The sequence below is a fragment of the Culex quinquefasciatus genome, chromosome 3 (assembly GCF_015732765.1).
Source record: "Culex quinquefasciatus strain JHB chromosome 3, VPISU_Cqui_1.0_pri_paternal, whole genome shotgun sequence".
In the NCBI taxonomy this organism is placed as follows: Eukaryota; Metazoa; Arthropoda; class Insecta; order Diptera; family Culicidae; genus Culex; species Culex quinquefasciatus.
Window position 1 is genome coordinate 25,085,589 of NC_051863.1, and position 19,974 is coordinate 25,105,562.

The 19,974-nt window shown below is 37.0% G+C and overlaps 1 protein-coding gene across 2 annotated transcripts; it reads right to left on the reverse strand.

The window, feature by feature from the left end:
* Nucleotides 1-79: 79 nt before the first annotated feature.
* LOC6041942 lies at nucleotides 80-19,437 on the reverse strand. 2 transcript variants are annotated; one of them, XM_038262643.1, is made up of 5 exons: nucleotides 19,093-19,437; nucleotides 13,605-14,032; nucleotides 7,391-8,923; nucleotides 886-1,210; nucleotides 80-831 (listed from the first exon to the last, which is right to left on the reverse strand). In XM_038262643.1, exons 2-5 carry the CDS (start codon nucleotides 14,009-14,011, stop codon nucleotides 412-414), a joined length of 2,685 nt encoding a protein of 894 aa, XP_038118571.1. In that variant the 5' UTR covers nucleotides 14,012-14,032; nucleotides 19,093-19,437; the 3' UTR covers nucleotides 80-411. The 2 variants fall into 2 exon arrangements, with proteins under 2 accessions (XP_038118571.1, XP_038118570.1); XM_038262642.1 differs by having other exon boundaries at nucleotides 80-1,210.
* Nucleotides 19,438-19,974: the final 537 nt, after the last annotated feature.

The window sequence follows — 19,974 nt, forward strand, 5'->3', positions numbered from 1 at the left end:
AACAGATGTTGGGCTATAATTCTTAATACCTAGTTTGGAATATTTTCGAATTGGATTTCTTTCGATTTTTCAAAACCACTTTTTAAGCACGATTGTTTTTATTCTAGCAGCTAAATTTGACTATTTTAGTAGGTTGGTAGTCGATAATCGTAGCTTTTTGATTTTTATTCAAGCATAAATCTATAATATCAAATAAAAACTACGAATAATACAGGGTGATTCAGCAAAAATAATCTGTCAATGGTTAGAAAAAATATATATTTTCCGGAATCTCTTCGGTTCCGGTTCTTTTTGGTTAAGCTCGCCTCCTTCCTATCCAAAGTTTTTGCACATTCTCCAATCGTAAATTTTAAAAATCTTCAAATCTCATTCACACATTCTTCTGATATCCCGCACAAATCACACGCCAACTTATCGCCGCCTTTCCTGGGAGTGTTCCTGCCACTTCCGGTCGCCGTCGTGATGCTTCTTCCTCTTCCAATGATCGTCATCCTTGTGGTGATGCTTGCGCTGATAATCTTCCTTGCCACCGTAATGCTTCTTGTGATGATCGTCACCATCATCATCGTCGTCATCGTCATCGCGGTAGTTCCGCTTCCCCTCATGCTTCCACCCTTCCTGCTCCTTCTTCTTGTGATGATCCTCCCCGCGATACTGACTCAGATAGGATCCCTCGCCGGAATGATCCTCACCGCCGTGATCTTTGCTCCAGTTCCACTGATCCCCGTTCCGTTTGGCTCCTCCCCGCTTGTCGTCTCCGTGATCGTTCTTCCGCTTTCCGTGCTCGCCGGAATGCTCCCCGGAAGCTTCCTTCCACTGCTTCTTGTGGTGCGGCTTGCCGTCGCGCTCACCGGCACCATCCTTCCAGTCCTTTTTGTAGTTCTGTGGCTTGCCGTCACGACGTTCGCCTGAATGATTCTTCCGCTGCTCTCCAGATCCCGTCTCCTTCCAGTCCTTCTTGTGGTCACGCTCTTCCGAGTTTTTCTTGTCTTCTCGGGAAGAGTCCTTTCGTTCTTCCTTCTTGTTGTTGTTGTAAGGTTTGCCCGAGCCGGATGCTTCTCGAGAGCGATCATTGCGGTATTCGTTGTTTTTCCACTCCTTTGAGGATTCGCCATGGTGCTCGGGTTTCCTCTGGTGCTTGTCGCTGTCGTTCTTCCGTGGTTGCTGCTGATGATCTTTGTCGTGGTGCTGCTCTTTGTAGTCACGAGATCTACAAGAATGAGAGAGTTGCGAAAATTAATATTTATCGAAGAATTACAATTTTAACCACCTAAACATTTAAATATATTGTGTGTTTAGGAGATCGTTTCAAGGGGTAGAAACGTAGACAATCTCAAATTTGCATATTACAGATTTATTTTTAAATTGGACTTCATCATGCAGTTGAAGTTGAATTGGTCAAAGCCGTGAGAAGATATCGTAGCAACCATTTTTTGAAACTTCAATAGGTATATCTCGGCAATGAAACAACAAAATGTCCAAATTTTTTTTTTGTAAATAAATTGTTGAAAATTAAGTATTTAAATTTTGCTATACATTTTTTTTACTTTTATCCTTTTTTTGTTTTTCTTGTTCCATTTAGGCCGATGCAAATATTAAAAAAAGTTTTTGTCCCTCGGCCTTGGCCGAGGTCAAGGGGGGGCAAAAAAATAAAAAAATATAAAAATTTTAATAACAAGCCATAGTCTTCACATTTAAATGAAAAAAGTGTTTTAGAATGCATTTTACACTAGTTCAGTTGTTTTGCAATCATTAGTTTTCAAAAAATCTGAGATCTGACAAAAACAAAAATTGTATCGAAAAAAAAGATTTTGCATCGAAAATTTTCAAAAAAACTTAAGATTTTTTAATAAACCCAAACATGCTAAAAATGATTTTAAAGGCAGAAGAATGTATTTTAATTTGATTTCAGCTGGTTGCACTTGAATTTTCATTGATATTTTGAAGTTTATTGTAAAATTTTTTTTTTTGCCCCCTGATTTTTCGGGCCAATTTTGAAGGGGGTGACAAAAACATTAAAAATATTTGTACCAGCCTTATAAGTATTAAAATTTACATTTAGTTTTTATATTTGCTTCTTATAGAATTTGACTTATTCTTCCTCCACCTATCATTTTTACCTTTTGCCATTTTGGACTCATATTTTTAGTCAGTCAGTCATAGTCATTTTCTGATATACAGTCCAGACTCGATTATCCGGAAGCCTCTGAAAAATTACGCTTCGGATAATCGAATCACGAAAAATTTGTTTTCTTCGTTTTCTAATTTTTGATAATCGAGCTTAAGTATGATCCCTAAACTACACTAAAGTGATTTAAAAATTTTAAATCCAAGATGGCGGCCAATATGGCGGTGGTGAAATATTGAAAAAATGCATTTTGTTATTTAATAGGTAATCAACCATTGAAATTTGACTAAAATGAAGTCGCAGAACTTGAATTTGATGTTTAAAACACGAAAAATAAAACGATTTTTTTTCGTGACAAAAAAAATCAAAATCAAATTATTCGCTCTACAGCATTGCCTTGGCGTTCTCGATTGCTCGAAACTAAGTGTCCTATTCCTACTCGAAACTAAGTGTCCGAAGGCTTGATTGTTGAGGCAATTGCAAACCTCTTTTTACACCTTCGAGATTCGAACTGACGACCTTTGGATTTTTAGTCCAACTGCCTACCAGCGACTCCACCGAGGCAGGACCCAGGGAGACGACTCCTACACCTGGACTGAGCTAACGACCTATCCTTTTTTTTTAGGTTAGTCCGGGGCCAACATTTACTTCCCGTCCGACGGAAGGCGTGATCAGACAAATCTCGTCTCGAAAAATGCCACCGGGACCTTCTGGGATCAAACCCAGGCCGACTGGGTGAGAGGCAACCACGCTTACCCCTACACCACGGGTCCCGGCGAAGTCACATACAAACCTTCGGATAAACGAAACATCGGATAATCGAGTCTGTACTGTAGAATAAAATCATCACTTCAATTGGGTCCTAAATTGAAGCTTAGATTGCTGATATTATTGTTTACAGCGATAAAGCTTATTTTTCTGAGTACAATGACCCTTTGTACGACCACAAAAAGTTTAAAATGGATTTTTAAATCAATTTCGAAAAATTTACCTCGCGTTTCTTCTTGACAGAAAAGCTCCTACTTGACAGCTCGTTCCAAGGGGACCATAGTCGATCCATCGAAAAAATGTTGTCTTGTCAAAAAAAAAATTGCATTAAAATGAAAAAAAGTGATCAGAAATGTTTTTTAAGCGTGTTTTTTACCGTTGTATGTACAAACCACTTGTGATCACCTTTTTCATTTAAATCAGGCATGCCAGATTTTGAAGATTTTCGGGCACATCACAAAAACGCAAATGAGTTTAACTTGATGGCAAAATAATTTTTTTGCAATTCCGTCGTGAAACTACTTACTTTTCCTGTCATTCTTGAACGACGAAATAGCCTACTTTTCTGTACCAGAAATAACAGAATCGAATAGCACACTTTTCAAAATAAATGCTGAAAAGTTCTACTTTTCAGCACTCAAATGGGTGCTGAAAAGTTGAACTTTTCAGCACTTGTTTCGAAAAGCAACACTTTTCAACATTTTTTTTGATTTAAACGATTTATTGACAAAATACATGAAAATTTGACATAAAATTTCACTCAATGGGTGTTTTTCGAAATTGCAAAAAAGGTTGTATGGAACTCGTTGCAAAACTTGATTTTTTCAGCACTCTTCGTATTTATCCAATTCGGTGAACCTCGTTGGATAAATGTACGACTCGTGCTGAAAAAATCCTCTTTTTGCAACTTGTTGCATAAACTACTATTAACAAATCTGTTTTTGGCAAAAGAAGCTAAACATTGTTATCTTTTACGTGAGTAATTATTTTAATTAAAAATCATCGAATAACATGGCAAAACAATACGTTTGAGCATTGAGCCTGTGCTCGAAAATCTTCAAATGTGGCATCCCTGATTTAAATGCAAAAAAAAAAAAATTGACAAGACAACATTTTTTCGATGGATCAACTATGGTTCCCTTGAAACGAGCTGTCAAGCAGGACCTTTTCTGTAAAGAGGGGCCGTGAAGTTATTTTTATCGATTTATCGTTGTGAACAGTAATATCATAAATTCAAGCTTAATTTTAGGACCTAATTGTAAAAAAATACAAAATGTTGTAGTCTGGGACATTGCAAACATAACTGCATACTAATTTATTACTTAAAATGTAGAAATTGTTAGAAAAATACAGCCAAACTTGATTCCTGAAGATTGAATTAATTTAAAGATCAAAAACTGATTTTTTTAATCGGGTTAAGAAATGTCTAAATATAAGACTTCTGAGAAGTTAGATTCAAAACTAGAATTGAAATAAATTCGAAAAAAATTTAAAAAAATTATTAACAAGCCATGATATTAACATTTCAATGAAAAACGTGTTTTAAAATGCATTTTACACGTGCCCAGTTGTTTTGCAATCATTATTTCTAATCTAATCTGCAATCATTTTTTTTTTTAAATATCCAAGTGTTGAAGACATTTTTTTCCGCCGAAAAAAAACTCTGGAATTCAGTTTTGTTAAACAACCGTAGCTTTTGTCATAATTTAACAAGAATTTGTCATAATTTAACAAGAAATTCTTGTCGATTTCTTGAATCGATTTTATATTAGTAAGTTGTTTTTGTCAAAAATTGTTCTTTCGATAATATGCATAAATCACTAATATTATTTTATTCATGATTTTACCACAAAATGACAATTGACAATTTTTGTCCATTACCTTCAGATTATCGATTTGCATTTTTAATGATAGAACGTTTATTTGAAAATTAAGTATTTTTGGAAGAGTTTAATTTTTTTTTCGTAAAAGTTCGTATTATAATCAGAACAATTTCTTCTCTTGATATAGATTTTCAAATACAGTCGACTCTCTGGTTGTCAATATCCAAGGGACCGTCGAGGAAGAGAAGCATCCGATGATGCAAAATGATGACTCGATTGAAAATATTTTTTTCTTGATACTCAGCTATGGGAGGGAGTAGGCCAAGGATTGATACCTAAGAGCATGCAATGGCACTGACCTTGTTGCGTGCTCTTCGGTTGACGTCCACGTAAGGAACATCCTGGAAGGAGCGTAACTAACTACATCCGTAGTTCTGTTAGATCATCCGAATTATCTTGATCAGAACAGTATAGCTCTGGTTCCTTGCGAGTGTCCTATTTTCTTACCTCCACGTTGGCTTGGTTTTCATGATGACCTAGCTGGTGACCTGTGGAAACGGATCGTAAACCTTTGACCACCGCGGGTCAGAGTCGAGACGGCTAAAAGAAAGGGGCGCGACAATGTGGGAAAGGGAAGTAATTTGCGATTGTAGACGGTATTGTTTTGATTCGCAGTATGTTGAGTCAACTGCTGTGGATGTACCTGAAACATCGCACAACGGGGTTTCTCTTCTCTTCATTCTCAGCTACCAGCTCTCCTATTTTTATTTTGCTCTTCTGATTCCCAATTCTTCACTGATTCTTCTATTTAAAATACAACATTTGATTTTAATTTTACTAACTTTTGATTCTCTTATCTCTCAAAGCTTTTCCACTCTTTTCTATCAATTGATACTGCTGTAACAAACTTTGTTTTAAAAATATACTTTTTCCTTAATGTACTAGTAATATCAAGTCAATATATCATTCGCCTAATCTTTTTTGATTTTATTGCGAATTTATTTATTTGAATAATTCTTTATCTGTCCTATAAATTATCATTACTATAATCTAAGCTTGTTTTGTATCTCTATTTATTAACTATTGTCTAATTTTACATCTAATACATCTAGCTTCTCATTTTTATTCTTCAAAATACGCTCATCATTCTCTTACTATTGCTACTTGATTTTAATAAAATAAATTCTCTTTTACTGTCTATTGTTTTCAATCTTCACCCTTTTTTTCAAACAAGTGAGGTTTGAGCCCTTACTCAATTTATGGAATGGTTAAAGGATTAACACAAATATTACTATTGTACTTTTGGTAAACTTTTGAATAACATGCTTAGGTCCAAAACATTGTAACAAAACACCGCGACAGAAGAAATAGCAACAGATTAACACGATTCAACATTAGGGAAGATTTCAGGAGAAAACAGTACACAGTAGAATAACAACTAGTTTTTGAATTCAAACTAAAAATAAAACAGTTTTTGCTTTAATGAAAATTGATAGGCACACTATAAATGGTTAGGCGCTTATACTTACATCAAACCCTACGTAATGTACCACCCCCGGCCGAGTTAAAATGCGTAACCGGAAAAGAAGGGCACGAACACTCAAAGCGTGTTCTAGCGTGCTGCTCGTACTGACTCAGAGCAAGGGTGAGATGTAGGTGTAAGGGCAGTGCGTGTTCGTCGGGAACCTAGTGCATAAGATCGGTCAAGGCCCGTTCTTACACTGAAAATTGCGAATTGCGATACCCAGCTATGGGAGGGAATCATGGCAACGTTCAGCAAACAAACACAAACAAATGTCAGACACCCTTCAAACTTCGTTTTGCAAAGGAAAATGTCTATGCAAGCCATGAGAATGTAAAATTATTGACAACCGGAAGAGATTTCTAAGGCAAACAGAATCCAAGGGACCGTCGAGGAAGAAATCCTTCAAGCTAGAGAAAATATCGAGGAATGAAGATAATCGAAGTATGTAGTTTGAAGGGACTGAAGAATTCATCGGTAGATGGAGAAATATTGATATCGAGCAGATCGACAGCCAGAGAGTCGACTGTATTTGCATAGCAATTTTTTGTGGACAGTCCCAAAATGTTTGTAGGATCTTGTATCGAGGAACCAGAAATGCAAGTGTAAAATTATGGATTACCAATTTGTTCGAAAGTTGAACGGATTAAACAAGACAAAAAAGCAATAGAACTTCTTTTTTTATATTTAGATAATTATATGGAGGCTTGTATGAAAAAACTAATAATAAAAATGGTTTTTTTTTATCATAAGAATGGCTGTGCCAGAGCCCTTTATAAAAATAATGAATAAATAAAAATTGAAAGCAGCGAAACTTTTTTTTTATTAAAGGAGCTAAGACAGTGAGTAAGAGACAAACTCTCGTTTTTGTTCTGTAAACAATGGATAGAGAGAAAATAAAGTGAAGCAAAATAAGATAATTCCTGAGAGAAACGAGAGTAACTCTCGTTACTCTCTTGTTCTTCGTCTTTTTGCCTTGAAGATTACTTTTGATACAAAAATTATAGGAAAAAGTGGGAACAATTAATTAAAATCTATATACATACTTGAAAAAATGTTAATGCCGATTCCTGATGCAGCACAAGCCAAATTTTGATCAATTTTCAAAAAATGTCTAAAAGCTACATCAAAACAAATGATCAAACTCACCTATTTTCACCACTTCCCCTCGACCGATCGTTCCACTCCTTCCTCTCCTCGTACCGCTCCTTTCCTCCCTTCCGCTCGTCGTACTTCTTCTCACGGAACTCCTCCTTCCGTCCGTCATGCTTCCTCTCCTTGTACTGGTGCTCCTCCTTTCGCCACTCTCCCGACTGGCCCTGCTGCCTTCCCTTACTCTTGTACTCATCCCTGCGCTGCCGCAGCTCATCCTCCGACTTCCGGCCCACCTCCTCGAGCGTTTCCAGCCCAACCTGGTGCAAAAACTCGTTCTTCTTGCGCTCCCAGTCCCACAGCAGCGACTCCTTGTGGCGCAGCTTGGCGTGCATTTCCGGCTGGCTTTCGTACTTTTCCCTCACCCAGGGCGGGAACGATTCCCAGCGGATTCCGGACGGAACACTGTCCGTGCTGGGCGTTGGGCTGGGGCTGGCCTCGTCGTCCGCTTGGTAGGACGCTGATTCGAGGGAGGAGGCGGATGGGGATGGGGTTGGGAGGTACTCCGGTTCGGGGTCCAGGTCTAGGATGGCTACGAGACTGTCGACGATGACGGCACCTTCCTCCTTGATGGTTTCGAACGCCTTCTGGTAGTCAAAGTCGAAGGGCGAGAGGGACGGGGGTTTTGGAGGGGTGGCCGTGGCTTGTCGTTGGTACTCGTCGATCTCCTCCTTGGTTGGGATGATGTACTTGGAGTAGTCCTTCGGCTCGTCGCGGTATCGTTTGTGGTTCTTCCGGGCAAACTCCGCCTTGCGCTGCTTGGCTTCGATCTTGCGCTTCTTGATGTCGCAATATTTGCCGGAATACTCGGAAAACAGATCGTCCTGGACGGCGTCCTTGTTGAAGCAGAAATCGGGCAGCACGTAGTCCTTGTCCGCGATCAGCATCGGTTGGCCATCGTCACCGGACCAAACGACATTGTGCTTGACGTCCTCGTCCTGGGGTGGAACCTTGCGGAACTTTAGCGGTTCTCCCGCTGGCGATTCCGGCTCAGGCTCCGGTTCCGGTTCGGGTTGCGCTCGTTCTTGCTCTTCAGCTAGCTTTTCATCCAGCACCTTGGCCCACTCGGTGTCCGCTTGCTGAACCTGCTCGTCCAGCTCGGATCGCGTGTACAAATGCTTCAGCTTGTTCATCTCGTTCTTCAGGATGTTATTCTCCAACTCCAGCTCGGATATCCGCTGCTCGTGCTGGAAGCTGAACTCATCAACTCGATTCGTGTGCAGCCGGGAATTCCCCACCAAAACGGCGACGATCGCCGTTACAACCATCCCCAACACGACCACCGACGTCCTGTTAACGCCTCCCCAGGGAACGATCGCGTCTTCCCGAACCAACTGCTTGCTCGCGTCATCCCGACTCAGCTGCTGCTGCTCCTTCAAGTCAAGCGGCGTCACCACCGGTTCCAACCGGATGCCCTTGGCGAGGTGCACCTTCCGTTGATCACGTGCCCGGGCGACCCGGGTCTCGGACCCATCGCTTTCGCTTATCACGCTGATGCCGTCCGAGGAGCATCCGTCGTCGTCCTGGGATCTGGGGAAAAGAAAGACAAACCCCGCGCGTTAGAGATAACCGGATTCGGTGTTTGCGTTTCGGAATGGTTGTGTAACGTGTTGTGTTGTGGGTGGCCTTGTGGGACACGGGATCTATTATCGGAAAGATCAACAAAGGCGTGCACGAAGGCGGAAGCGCACGCGCAAAGGTCGTGTGGCGGTGCGCGGCGAGATAAGAAACGTCTCGTTTTGGGTTATTAGGCGAGGAGGCGTACACACAGCTTCTTGTTTTGGATGCCCATTTTGTACATTTGGGATACACCCTGGATCGATAAGGACTGTAAATAATTGGCAGACTGACTGTTTTAAGGCGGTCGGCCCAAGTTGAACAATGCGGTTTAGGGTATGATCACATGAAATTCCAAATCCAACAAACCCCGATAACACCCCAGAGCAATTCTATACGAAGTTGGCCAATTGCATGCATTTTTTTATTTTTGTGTTTTTGAAGGAGACGTTTCATGACCAAAGAAGCCATTTTGTGTCATTGGTTCACCCATAAGACTCTATACAATTTAGGCAGCTGGCCATACAAATATATTTTTATCTCTTGGAAAAAATTTCGGATCGATTTGGTGTCTTCGGCAAAGTTGTAGGTTATCAGTTAGAACTAAAGAAAGACAATTTTTTATTAGAAGTGCCCTTACAAAGTGTGTTTGTTTTTTTTTTAAGTTGATTTAAAATACGGAAAAGATGTTTTACGTGTAACTATTTTTTAATGGTTTCCTTCAAAACATTTTTGTTCGGTAACTGGGCGTTGTTTAGCTGGGCGCTCGATAACTGGGCCGTAGCCCAGTTAAAAAGCATGGAAATCTTTTTTTTGCAATTCCGTCGTGAAACTAGGGGAAAGTGAGGCAAGTGTAACAAGCTAAGGAAATGCTCGTTAAAACCCATTAAAACGTTAAAAAATCTGTCTGTTTTTTTATAATCATCTTATTCCAGGTCTTGACAAAGACTTTGATAGAACAAGTTTTTAAAAAATCCTGTTTTTTAATGTAAAAAATTGATTTTAAAATTTTTGATTTTCCGTACGTTCTACTCAATTAGTGGGGCAAGACGAACAACGCTTTGGAGCAAGAGGAACAATGCATGAAACAACATGTTAATTTGCTAACAATTGAACTGTTATCACTTAGATACCTCAGATTAGAATGTATTTGAAACGTTTCTTCAATTTTTAGATTAAATAATAATATTTTACTAAAAACTTGATCGTTTTTACGAAAAAAACTATTACTTAGATGATTAATACTAAATTTTCATAATATCACTATTTTTTGTATGGATTTTTTTTAAATAATTGTTTATCAGTTTTTAAGTACTTTTATGTATTTATTTCTCAATAAAATATGTTGTTGCAGCAATTCGTATTTTTTCCATACTAAAAATCCATATGGTACACTTGCCCCATCTGAACAAGATTTTTAAAAGCTCTCAACAAAAATAACCAAAAGTTAAATCATACTTTGTAATAGGTGCAAGTAATTGGTAGGGACACTACTGATCTAGGGAAAATAACATTTTGATAAAATGAGCCTTAAAACGAACCATAAGCCTTATTTTGTACTTTCCAAATATTATAAGGAAACAAAGGTTTTGAAAATAACTTCATTAAATCTTATGCCCCGTGGCGTTTACGTCGTTTTGGCGGTTATGTGCTAGTAGAATCAGCTAATTGCATTGCTAGCAACAAATCCTCATACTGGAAATAATCGAAATTGTAAAAAATACGGCTGTACGAGCGATTATTCCTCTTGCCCCATATGGTCGTCTTGCCCCACCTTCCCCTACTCACTTTTCCTGTCATTCTTGAACGACGAAATAGCCTACTTTTCTGTACCAAAAATTAACAGAATCGAATAGCAACACTTTTCAAAATAAATGCTGAAAAGTAACACTTTTCAACATTTTTTTTTATTTAAACGATGTATTGACAAAACACACGAAAATTTGACTTAAAATTTCACTCAGTGTGTGTTTTTTGGAATTGCAAAAAATGTTGTATGGAACTCATTGCAAAACTTGATTTTTTCAGCACTCTTCGTATCTATCCAACTCGGTGAACCTCGTTGAATAAATGTACGACTCGTGCTGAAAAAATCCTCTTTTTGCAACTTGTTGCATAAACTACTATTTCGTGACGGCTTTCGCAGCACGCTCACTTTAACTGTTCTAGGCTAATATTTGAACGTGGCGTATCTCTAGACAAGTTTTTAGAGAAAATGATTCCAGAATGCTTATTTTGTCGTTTTAAACCGAAGCAAGGCAAAACTATATTTATTTAAATTATTCGCCATTTTCAAAAGTTTGGCTAGATACTAAATCGATCAAAAAATCCCTCCACCAGATAAAGATTTTTGAATGTTTACGTACCATTTTTGTATGGGTGAACCAAAGACACAAAAAGCAGGGTGACCACTCAAATCTAATTTTCAAATTCCCTACTTTTTCCTGACTTTTCCAGAACCTCAAATAATAGGCATTTCTGACTTGAAGACTGATTTCAAATAAAAAACTTTTTATGAAGTTTTAGTAAAAACTAAACTTCGCAATAAGTTCCTAAAAAACTTCACTTAAAAAATTGAAGCATAATTTTTATTCAGAGTCTTTAAAAAAAACCGAAGCTTAACAATTGCCTATAATTTCAAACCTTATTTATAAAATTGCCAAAAAATAAGTTTTTTGAACCTTCCTTTCAACCAGCAATGAAAAAGGTTCTGACAAAAAGTAAAAGACAGCAAAATTTTAAATTTCATTTTAAATCTTTATATTTATTATCAAAGAACGCTCTACACATGATTATTGCTATTATTTTTTCAATTATAATTTTAAAATATCTTTTAATTCGTTTAAATGATGATTTTACCAATATATATTTTTTATTTTCGATATTAAATTTTTGAATTAATGTCAATTTATCGAGTTGCCAGTAACGTCACGTTTCGAAATCCGGACACTTAGTAGCATACACTTTTTGTTATAGCTGGCAAAAAAAATATTTAATAAGTTGGAAATGTAGAAATATCATCAGGATATAGTATAAACAGTCAGTTTTAGGAAAATGTTTGCAAAATATGTCTTTTTTTTAGCAATTTTTCATCAGAATTTTAAAATTAAAATGACTTGTTGTGCTTCGAATCCCGGACACTGATAAAACCTGATTCGAAATCCAGACACTTTTGCTTCGAATCCCGGACACTCTATTTTGCTTATGAATCGTACAAATTTGGACTGAAATGTTAGTGAATAGCATTCTTTAGGTCTCAAATAAGCTGTTTATATCAAAACAATCGATATTTTATACAATAATTTGCTAGAATTTAAGAAAATCAAAACCATAAATTTCTGCTTTGCCTTCCCAGTGCTTCGGACGCCTCTGAAATATTTCAGTGAAATGTTTCGAATTTTTGGCAAACTTATAATTTCACTGTGTTTGATTGTTTTGGCATAAACTACAGCGTTCAAACAAACTATAAACGAAAGTTGGTGTTAGAATTCATCCAATAACACAGTTGTGACATTAATAACGCGAACTTGTATCTAAATAATTTATAAAACAAGATGAGGTGTCCGGGTTTCGAAGCGTCCGGGAATTCGAATCATGACGTTATTTAAATGTTTTTTTTCTGCATTGAAAATCCAGTTTGATAACACTTAATATTTTACCGCTAATTTTATACGAATGCTTATAGACAAAATATGTTTAAACATATTTGTATTAACTCAAACTATTTTTTTAATTAAATTAAGTCAATCCAAATTATAATTTCTTATCAAATGAAGGCTTCTGAAACATAAAAAAATGAGAAATTTTAACAGACGTTGAACTTTGATACAAGATATTTTCATAAATTTATTAATATACTGTCCACAGCTTAGGGACAAAAACATTAATTTAAATTTGTTCTATCCTTATTTGCAGTTTAATTATTTTCAAAGCATAAAGTGTTTCATTTAGAACAAAAAACGTTTGGATTTTGTTTGATATTTAAGTTTTCCGATAACTGAAAATCACACAAAAATTTAAGGTAAACATACATTTGGAATCAATATTGGAAATGACTTAATGAATTTAGTTTAAAATTTAAAATATTTAACGAAAAACTAAAGTTCGGTTTTCAAATATTCAAGCAATGTGACGAAATGAAACAGAATTATAACTTTACGCTGATGTAATCGTAGAAATTAAGCTCGTTTTTCATATTTGGCTTTGCTATTGTTTGATGTTTCGATTTTTCGTGGATTTTGACAAATTCCTGACTTGAGTGGCCACGCGGCTAAAGGCTTATTGATCTTAGGGGAGGCCCCTACAAAGATAAAAAAAAACATAAAACCAATAAGAACAGAAATTGCAGTGCTCCGAAGTTTTAAAAGCAGATACAGGAAAATGCCATTTGTCTGGCATTTGAAATTGTAAAAATACCATCCTTTATCCAGCTGACAAACTCTGGTAAAGACATGCCTCCCTTCCCATGTGCTCCACCGCCATTAACCACATAGTTCAAAGCTCCCGTCAACAACTTCCGCGTGGCCCTTGACTTTGTCTTGTTTTCCACCGGGGGGTTTTAGTGCCGTAAATAGAAAGAACCGAGTGCACACTATACTCTTTTCGTGCCGTCGTGCAATTATTCCCGAAGAGAGTTTTGCACGCAAATACTCACTCGACGCTTGGTTCACTGTCGGTGCGCTTCTTCCGATGCTTCTTCTTCTTCTTCTGGACGGCTTCATCCTGCCGGGTGTCACGTGCAGCAGGCCCCTTCTCCTGGACCACTTCAACGCGGCTGGTCTTCTCCTTGACACTAACTACCTCTTCTACTTTTTCCTCTTGTTCCTGGTCTGCTTCGTTTGCTGCCGCTTCTTCTTCTTCGGATGCACTTTCCGCCTCAGAAACGTCCTCTTCTTCTTCCTCGTCCTCCACCCGACTAGGGTGATCCTTCCGCTTGGAGTCCATAGTCTGGACCGGATTGGGCGATCGCCGGGGCGAACTGTCTAGCAGGGTCCAACTCTCGAGCTCGTCTGCGCTCAGAGTGTTACCGGCGGCGGTGTCCTCTCCCACGACCGGGTCCATGGCTGCGGTTGGTTCTTCTCTCTGTAGGAAAAGATACAAAAAATCAAATTAAAACATTAGTGTGAGAGTCAAACAGAGAGTTCGCGTTTAAATTTAAATCTTGCGTGGGGCCATCCGTAGGGTAGCGATGTGAATAGTGGAACTATGCAGAATTATGTTACAAGTTCAGGTTAACAGATCATCTGAGTACTTAAGAAAACCCTGATTGTATTGTGTTCTTCACTTGATGAAAAAGTAAAGCCTTGAAAAAATTGCTCAAATTACCACTGTTTGCGCTCTACCATAAAAGTGACACCAAAATACTTTCTACCACAATTCATTAATCTTAGTTCAGCACAAAATATCAACACAGAGACTCTTTCGTTCTCAGATACCTCTCGCAGCTTCTCTTTTCTGAAACTTTTTTAAAAATAAACCTTGCTTGTCTCAAGTCAGATTCTCTCCTGTCTGCACCTTAAACTGTACACAACATGCACTTTACGTACTATAAAATCATCTAAAGAATCCAAACAAAAAGAGCAAATTGTACACTTTGCGTGCTCTTTGACAGTGTCGGAACTGTACTAGAAGTCTCGTTAGAGGCGTAATTATTGCACTGCGCATATATGTCTAAATACGAGAAAACACATGCCTTTGGCTGGTGGATTCCTACAGGTAAATTTGTATGCCAAGAACTTCTTACGATCCTGCCGCAATCGAATGTTACGACAGGTACTGGAGAGCATACTCTTTCCTCAGTTTAAGTTCCAGGCAGACCAAGGCTCGAATTGACTTCTTTGAGGTTTTATTGACCCTTCAGACAAGTTGAATAGTTCGAAGCCTAAACCCCAAATATGAGCTCGTTACTATATGTCTCTATTTGCCCCAGTTAGAAATTTTTTACCCTTATTTATAACCCAATTATGCGTTGAAGTGTAAGTTTCGATTATCCGAAGGTTTGTATCGGACTTCGAATAATCATTTTTTTCTTTTTTTTTCAATTTTTTTCACATAAAATTCGAGTTTTACGACCCCATTTTAGTCAAATTTGAGTTGTTGATTGCCTATTTAAAAATGAAATGCATTTTTTTCAATATCACATCACCGTCATTTTGGCTGCCATCTTCGATTCAAAAATTCTAAATCATTTTAGCGTAGTCTAGGGGTCATACTTATGCTCGACAATCAAAAATTAGACAAAATTCGATTATCCTAAGCGAAATTTTTCCAGGGCCTTCGGATAACTGTACTGGATTTTACGTGAGTTTTTTTTAAAGTTTACATCAAAATAAACTTAAAAACTAACTTAATCCACCTATGTGGTTGTTGCCTTCCTCACTTTTTACCAACATTTGGTGATGTGATGGGTTTTGACACAAATTCTATCTTTCTTCTATATATATACAAAATTTCGACGGTTTTGTTCGAACGCGAATCAATTCAACACGGAACGTCCGCTCGAGGTGCTCTTTGTTGCGTTGGGTTCGAATGGTAAGTTCGTGAGTCCAAGGAAAGTTCCTACGCCAAAAAGTTACAACTTTGGCTACTCTAGAACCGATTCCGGAAAATTTGCAGATTTTATGGGAAAGGTTAGAATCAAGTTTTGATCACAGGAGGCTGAATAAGCCAAAAAAAGTCAAAAACGTCAACAAACGAAAAAAGGCAGAACGAAGTTTGTCAGGTAAGGCTCGTTTCTCAATAAAGAAATACACAAACGTCACTTAAACGGTCATACCTTGAGACTGAGCGTTATCAGATCTTCAATGTTTTGGACTCATTGGAAAGGTCTTTTGATGACCTATCCAACGATGGATTGGATAATGGATCTGGACATTGTTTACATACATATAAGTGAGATCCGGCATTAAAAAAGTACATAAATATCACTTAAGCGGTCATAACTTGAGACAGGGTTGCTAAATCTTCAATGTTTTGGACTCATTGGAAAGGTCTTTTCATTACCTATCCAACGATGGGTTGAATGATGGACCCGGACATAGTTTACGTACATTTAAGTGAGATCCGGCATCAAAAAAGTACATAAATATCACTTAAGTGGTCATAACTTGAGACAGGGTTCCCAGAACTTCAATGTTTTGGACTCGTTGGAAAGGTATTTTGATAACCTAACCAACGATGGGTCGGGTGATGGGTCTGGACATAGTTTACATGCATTTATGTGAGATCCGATTCGCAACTCTGACACTTTTTTCTACTTAACTATTGAACTACTTATCGGATCTTCAAACAATTCAATAGTGCAGTATGGGGCACCAAACCAGATCGAATGCAACTTATTTGACTCAAATCGGATCAGCCAGTGCCGAGAAAACTTGGCAAGAATTTTGAGCACCAAGGGGAATACGCACACACATACCACATCGGTAGAACTTGAGATTCAAAAAGAGGGATTTATACAGTGCTGCCTCTAGCGGTGGAGAGCTCCAACTTTTATAACAGATTTTATAATAAATTTACCCGAGGGGTTGATCAACAGCATGATTTTTTCTCCAGCCTGAGCAAATAACTGGAAACACAACTTTAGAACCCCCTTGACTGATAGAAACTGGCATAAACTGTTATACACATAAAAGAAAACAATATCGTAGCTGGCCATGCAAAAAAGCAATTTTCTAATGTTTACAAATTTCCGTCCATCTTCAGGAACCATTTTCGTTCATATTCCATTGCGTCCTAAAAAACGGATTTCCATAAAAAAATCTGATGAAAAATGTTTAGTGTGAACATCACTTGATCGAGAACCAGAGAAGTGCCATCTGAATGGATTATTTTCCGGTGGTTGGGGATAGTTGGATTTGTTACGAGCATTATTTTTATGAATCTTGTACGAAGAAGACATAAGTTGAACTGAAATAAACATTACGCTTGAAAGGTACGGTAGTTATTTGAAAACAAGTGGTTCAATGAAGCAATTTTAAATGTGCCTCCAAGTGATCACTTCTGTTGTCCAGGCCAAGTTTTTTTTTAACTTTCAATCTGTACTCTTGTTAAGATGGTTGTTTATGGAAGACGCAAAACGCAAAACGCTTAACATTGCGTGTGATAGCCAGTTTAACGGAAACACATTTTCACTCAATTTTTAGTTGATAAAAAGGTGCAAATCGTGATGAGCTTGTTTGTTTTGATTCGTTGCCACGAATGTCAGTCTAACTGGTATACATTTTTTTTTATGAGATCGTAGTGTGCTGAGAAATCATCCAGGACAAATTTATCGTAGAACACTAATGAACTGATTTCTCGTCACACTTTTTGAGCAGAAATTTGTTCAGAGTTCCACGGATGTGCACATACACACACACACGCACAGACATTTGTTCAGTTTTCGATTCTGAGTCGATTGGTATACATGAATATAGGTCTACGAGCTGTTTTCAAAAGTTCATTTTTCGAGCAGGATTATAGCCTTACCTTAGTGAGGAAGGCAAAATCATTAAAAAAAATCTTAAATAAATGGGACAGTTATGCGTAGAACGTAGACCTTTTGTACATATTTTACAGAAAGATAGAAATCTATCACCCGGAATTAACAAGAGTTTGAGTTTCCAGTGCAATTTTTTTAAATGATAATTAAGTAGTTATCCAGAATTTTTCTCACGATTTTTTAATTTTCATCTCTATGTATTCCCTATGTGAAAGAAGTCATTTTGCATCATTAGTTTTTCCATACAAGTCTCCATACAACTTTGGAGGCTGGTCGTACAAAATGGGTGTGTTAATGTTTGAAATTCTTTATCTTGGAAAGGGATTTTTGATCAATTTGGTGTCTTCGGCAAAGTTGTAGGTTATGATTAGGATGTTTCAGAAAAAAAGTACACGAAAAAACCTTTTTTTTGTTTTCGAATTGTGTTATATATTGAATGTTTCTCTCGTAATATGGAATGTTTGGCCTTTTTGAAATGTTAGTCTTGATTAAAAAAAAAAAGAATAAAACATTGTTTTCGAAAAGATTGGAAAATTCCACGAATGTTTCATATTTTGACATTGAAAATCGAAAACATCAATTTTCCTGATTCTAAATCTTTGCATGGCAATATCTCAGCAACTAAGGGTTCTAACAACAAAGCTTAAAAAAACAAAATATAGAGAATTTTTTCAGCTTTTCAAAAATATTTTTTTCCGATCGTGGGCAAACACGAAAAATGAAGTTAAAAATTGTTGCGACCAATATTTCGATTTTTTTGAAAAAAATCAGCATTGATTCAAAAATTCATACTCGGTCAAAGATTTTTTGCCCGTTCTGGAAATTTTTGAAAAGTTTCATTTGATGTCCCCTAAAACATATCAGAAAATAAAAAAATAAATAAAAATATTTAGTGTTTTTTTTTGCAAATCAAGTTTTAGTTACAAAAAGTGAAATAAAAAGTCAGCATTTTTTTTACCGTGTACTTTGCCGAAGGCACCAAATCGATCAAATAATTCCTTTAAATGATACAGATTTTTGAATTTTCATATTTCATTTTTGTATGTTGTCTAAAAATAGACATTATTTGCAAAAAAAAAACACTGTTTTTTTCAATTCATATCTACTAAACGGATTTTGACCGAACTATGATTCAAAAACTGTATTTTTTAGTCGCCTAAACCATATGAAAATTTCAAAAATATGTGTTATGGAAATTCATCTTTAAGTCATAAAAAGCAAAATAACCAAATAGGATTTTTAACCTATTTTTTCAGAAATGTCCTAACCGTAACCTACAACTTTAGCGAAAACATTAAATTGATCAGAAAATTCCCTCTCGAGATACAAAATTGCTTACATTTACAAACTCATTTTGTATGATCAGCCCCCAAAATTGTATGGAAACTTGTATGGAAAAAACTAATGATGACGTAGGGAATGGATGAACAAGGTTTCTTCCAAATAAAAAAAAAACAATACAAAGAAAAGTCGAATTGCAAAATTACAATAATTTCAGTTCACTTTTAAGCTCTTCAACTCAGATACCTAAAGTCGCTATCTTTATTTTGTTCATGCGCAATTATCTGTTAGGCCCTTCGCAATGATAACTGCGAAATTTTTTACGTAAAAACGTCATCAAGCAGATGTTGTAATCACTGTATTGTTTACTCATTCTTACCTTTTACGTGAATATTTACGAGCTCGTTGCACTTGAACTTGAAATTTTCACTGTTTGTCACTAAAAATTTGGTAACACTTCCTGGTTCTGGATTTTTTCACACTTGCAAAATTTTGTTTTTATTCTTTTCTACTTTTTGACGTCTTTCCCACTTCCACCACAACAACCCAAACACTCCAGCAAATTCCAGCGATTACTTCGATTTTCGCGAATTTTCCCGCACCACGGAGGCCATATTACTCAAATTTGCACTGCGAAAAAAAGCCCTTCGAAGCCGAGCCGTCACGACGACCTTCGACGACGTCAACGCCGCAACCAGAAATGATTTGAAGAATGAAACGTGCGCGCGAGGGTGTAACACATTTTGCTAGGCTGCGTTTTGTAGTTGTGTTGTTCTGCCAGGTTATGAACGAACGCACACAAACACACACACACACACATGTTTGTGTGTGTAGATTATCGTTGTGTTTGTAATTGAAAGAATCACCGGGAAATTTGTTTTTGTTATGATCTGTTGAATTAATTTAGCTTGGAAAAAATCTAAAACATTGACTAAAAAAAAGAAAATTTTAATTTTAGAACGTCATAAAATTGATAAATTAATTTTTCCATTATGGATTCAGTTTTTGTTGGAATTACCTTAAACAAATCACCACGCGACTTCTTTTTGATGGAGTAATTTTAGTGGAAATGCTTGGTAGTTTTCTAAGACTAATAAAATATTAAACAAACTATTAGTAATACAATATGACCATCATAATTTTATCTAGTCTAGTCTTTCAAATGTCTAATCGAGCTCACTCACACAGTGCCGTCCATATGATTCATTCGTGCGTTTCGTTGATGGATTAGAGTCAGAAATGTTTTGTTTACACCGTTTAC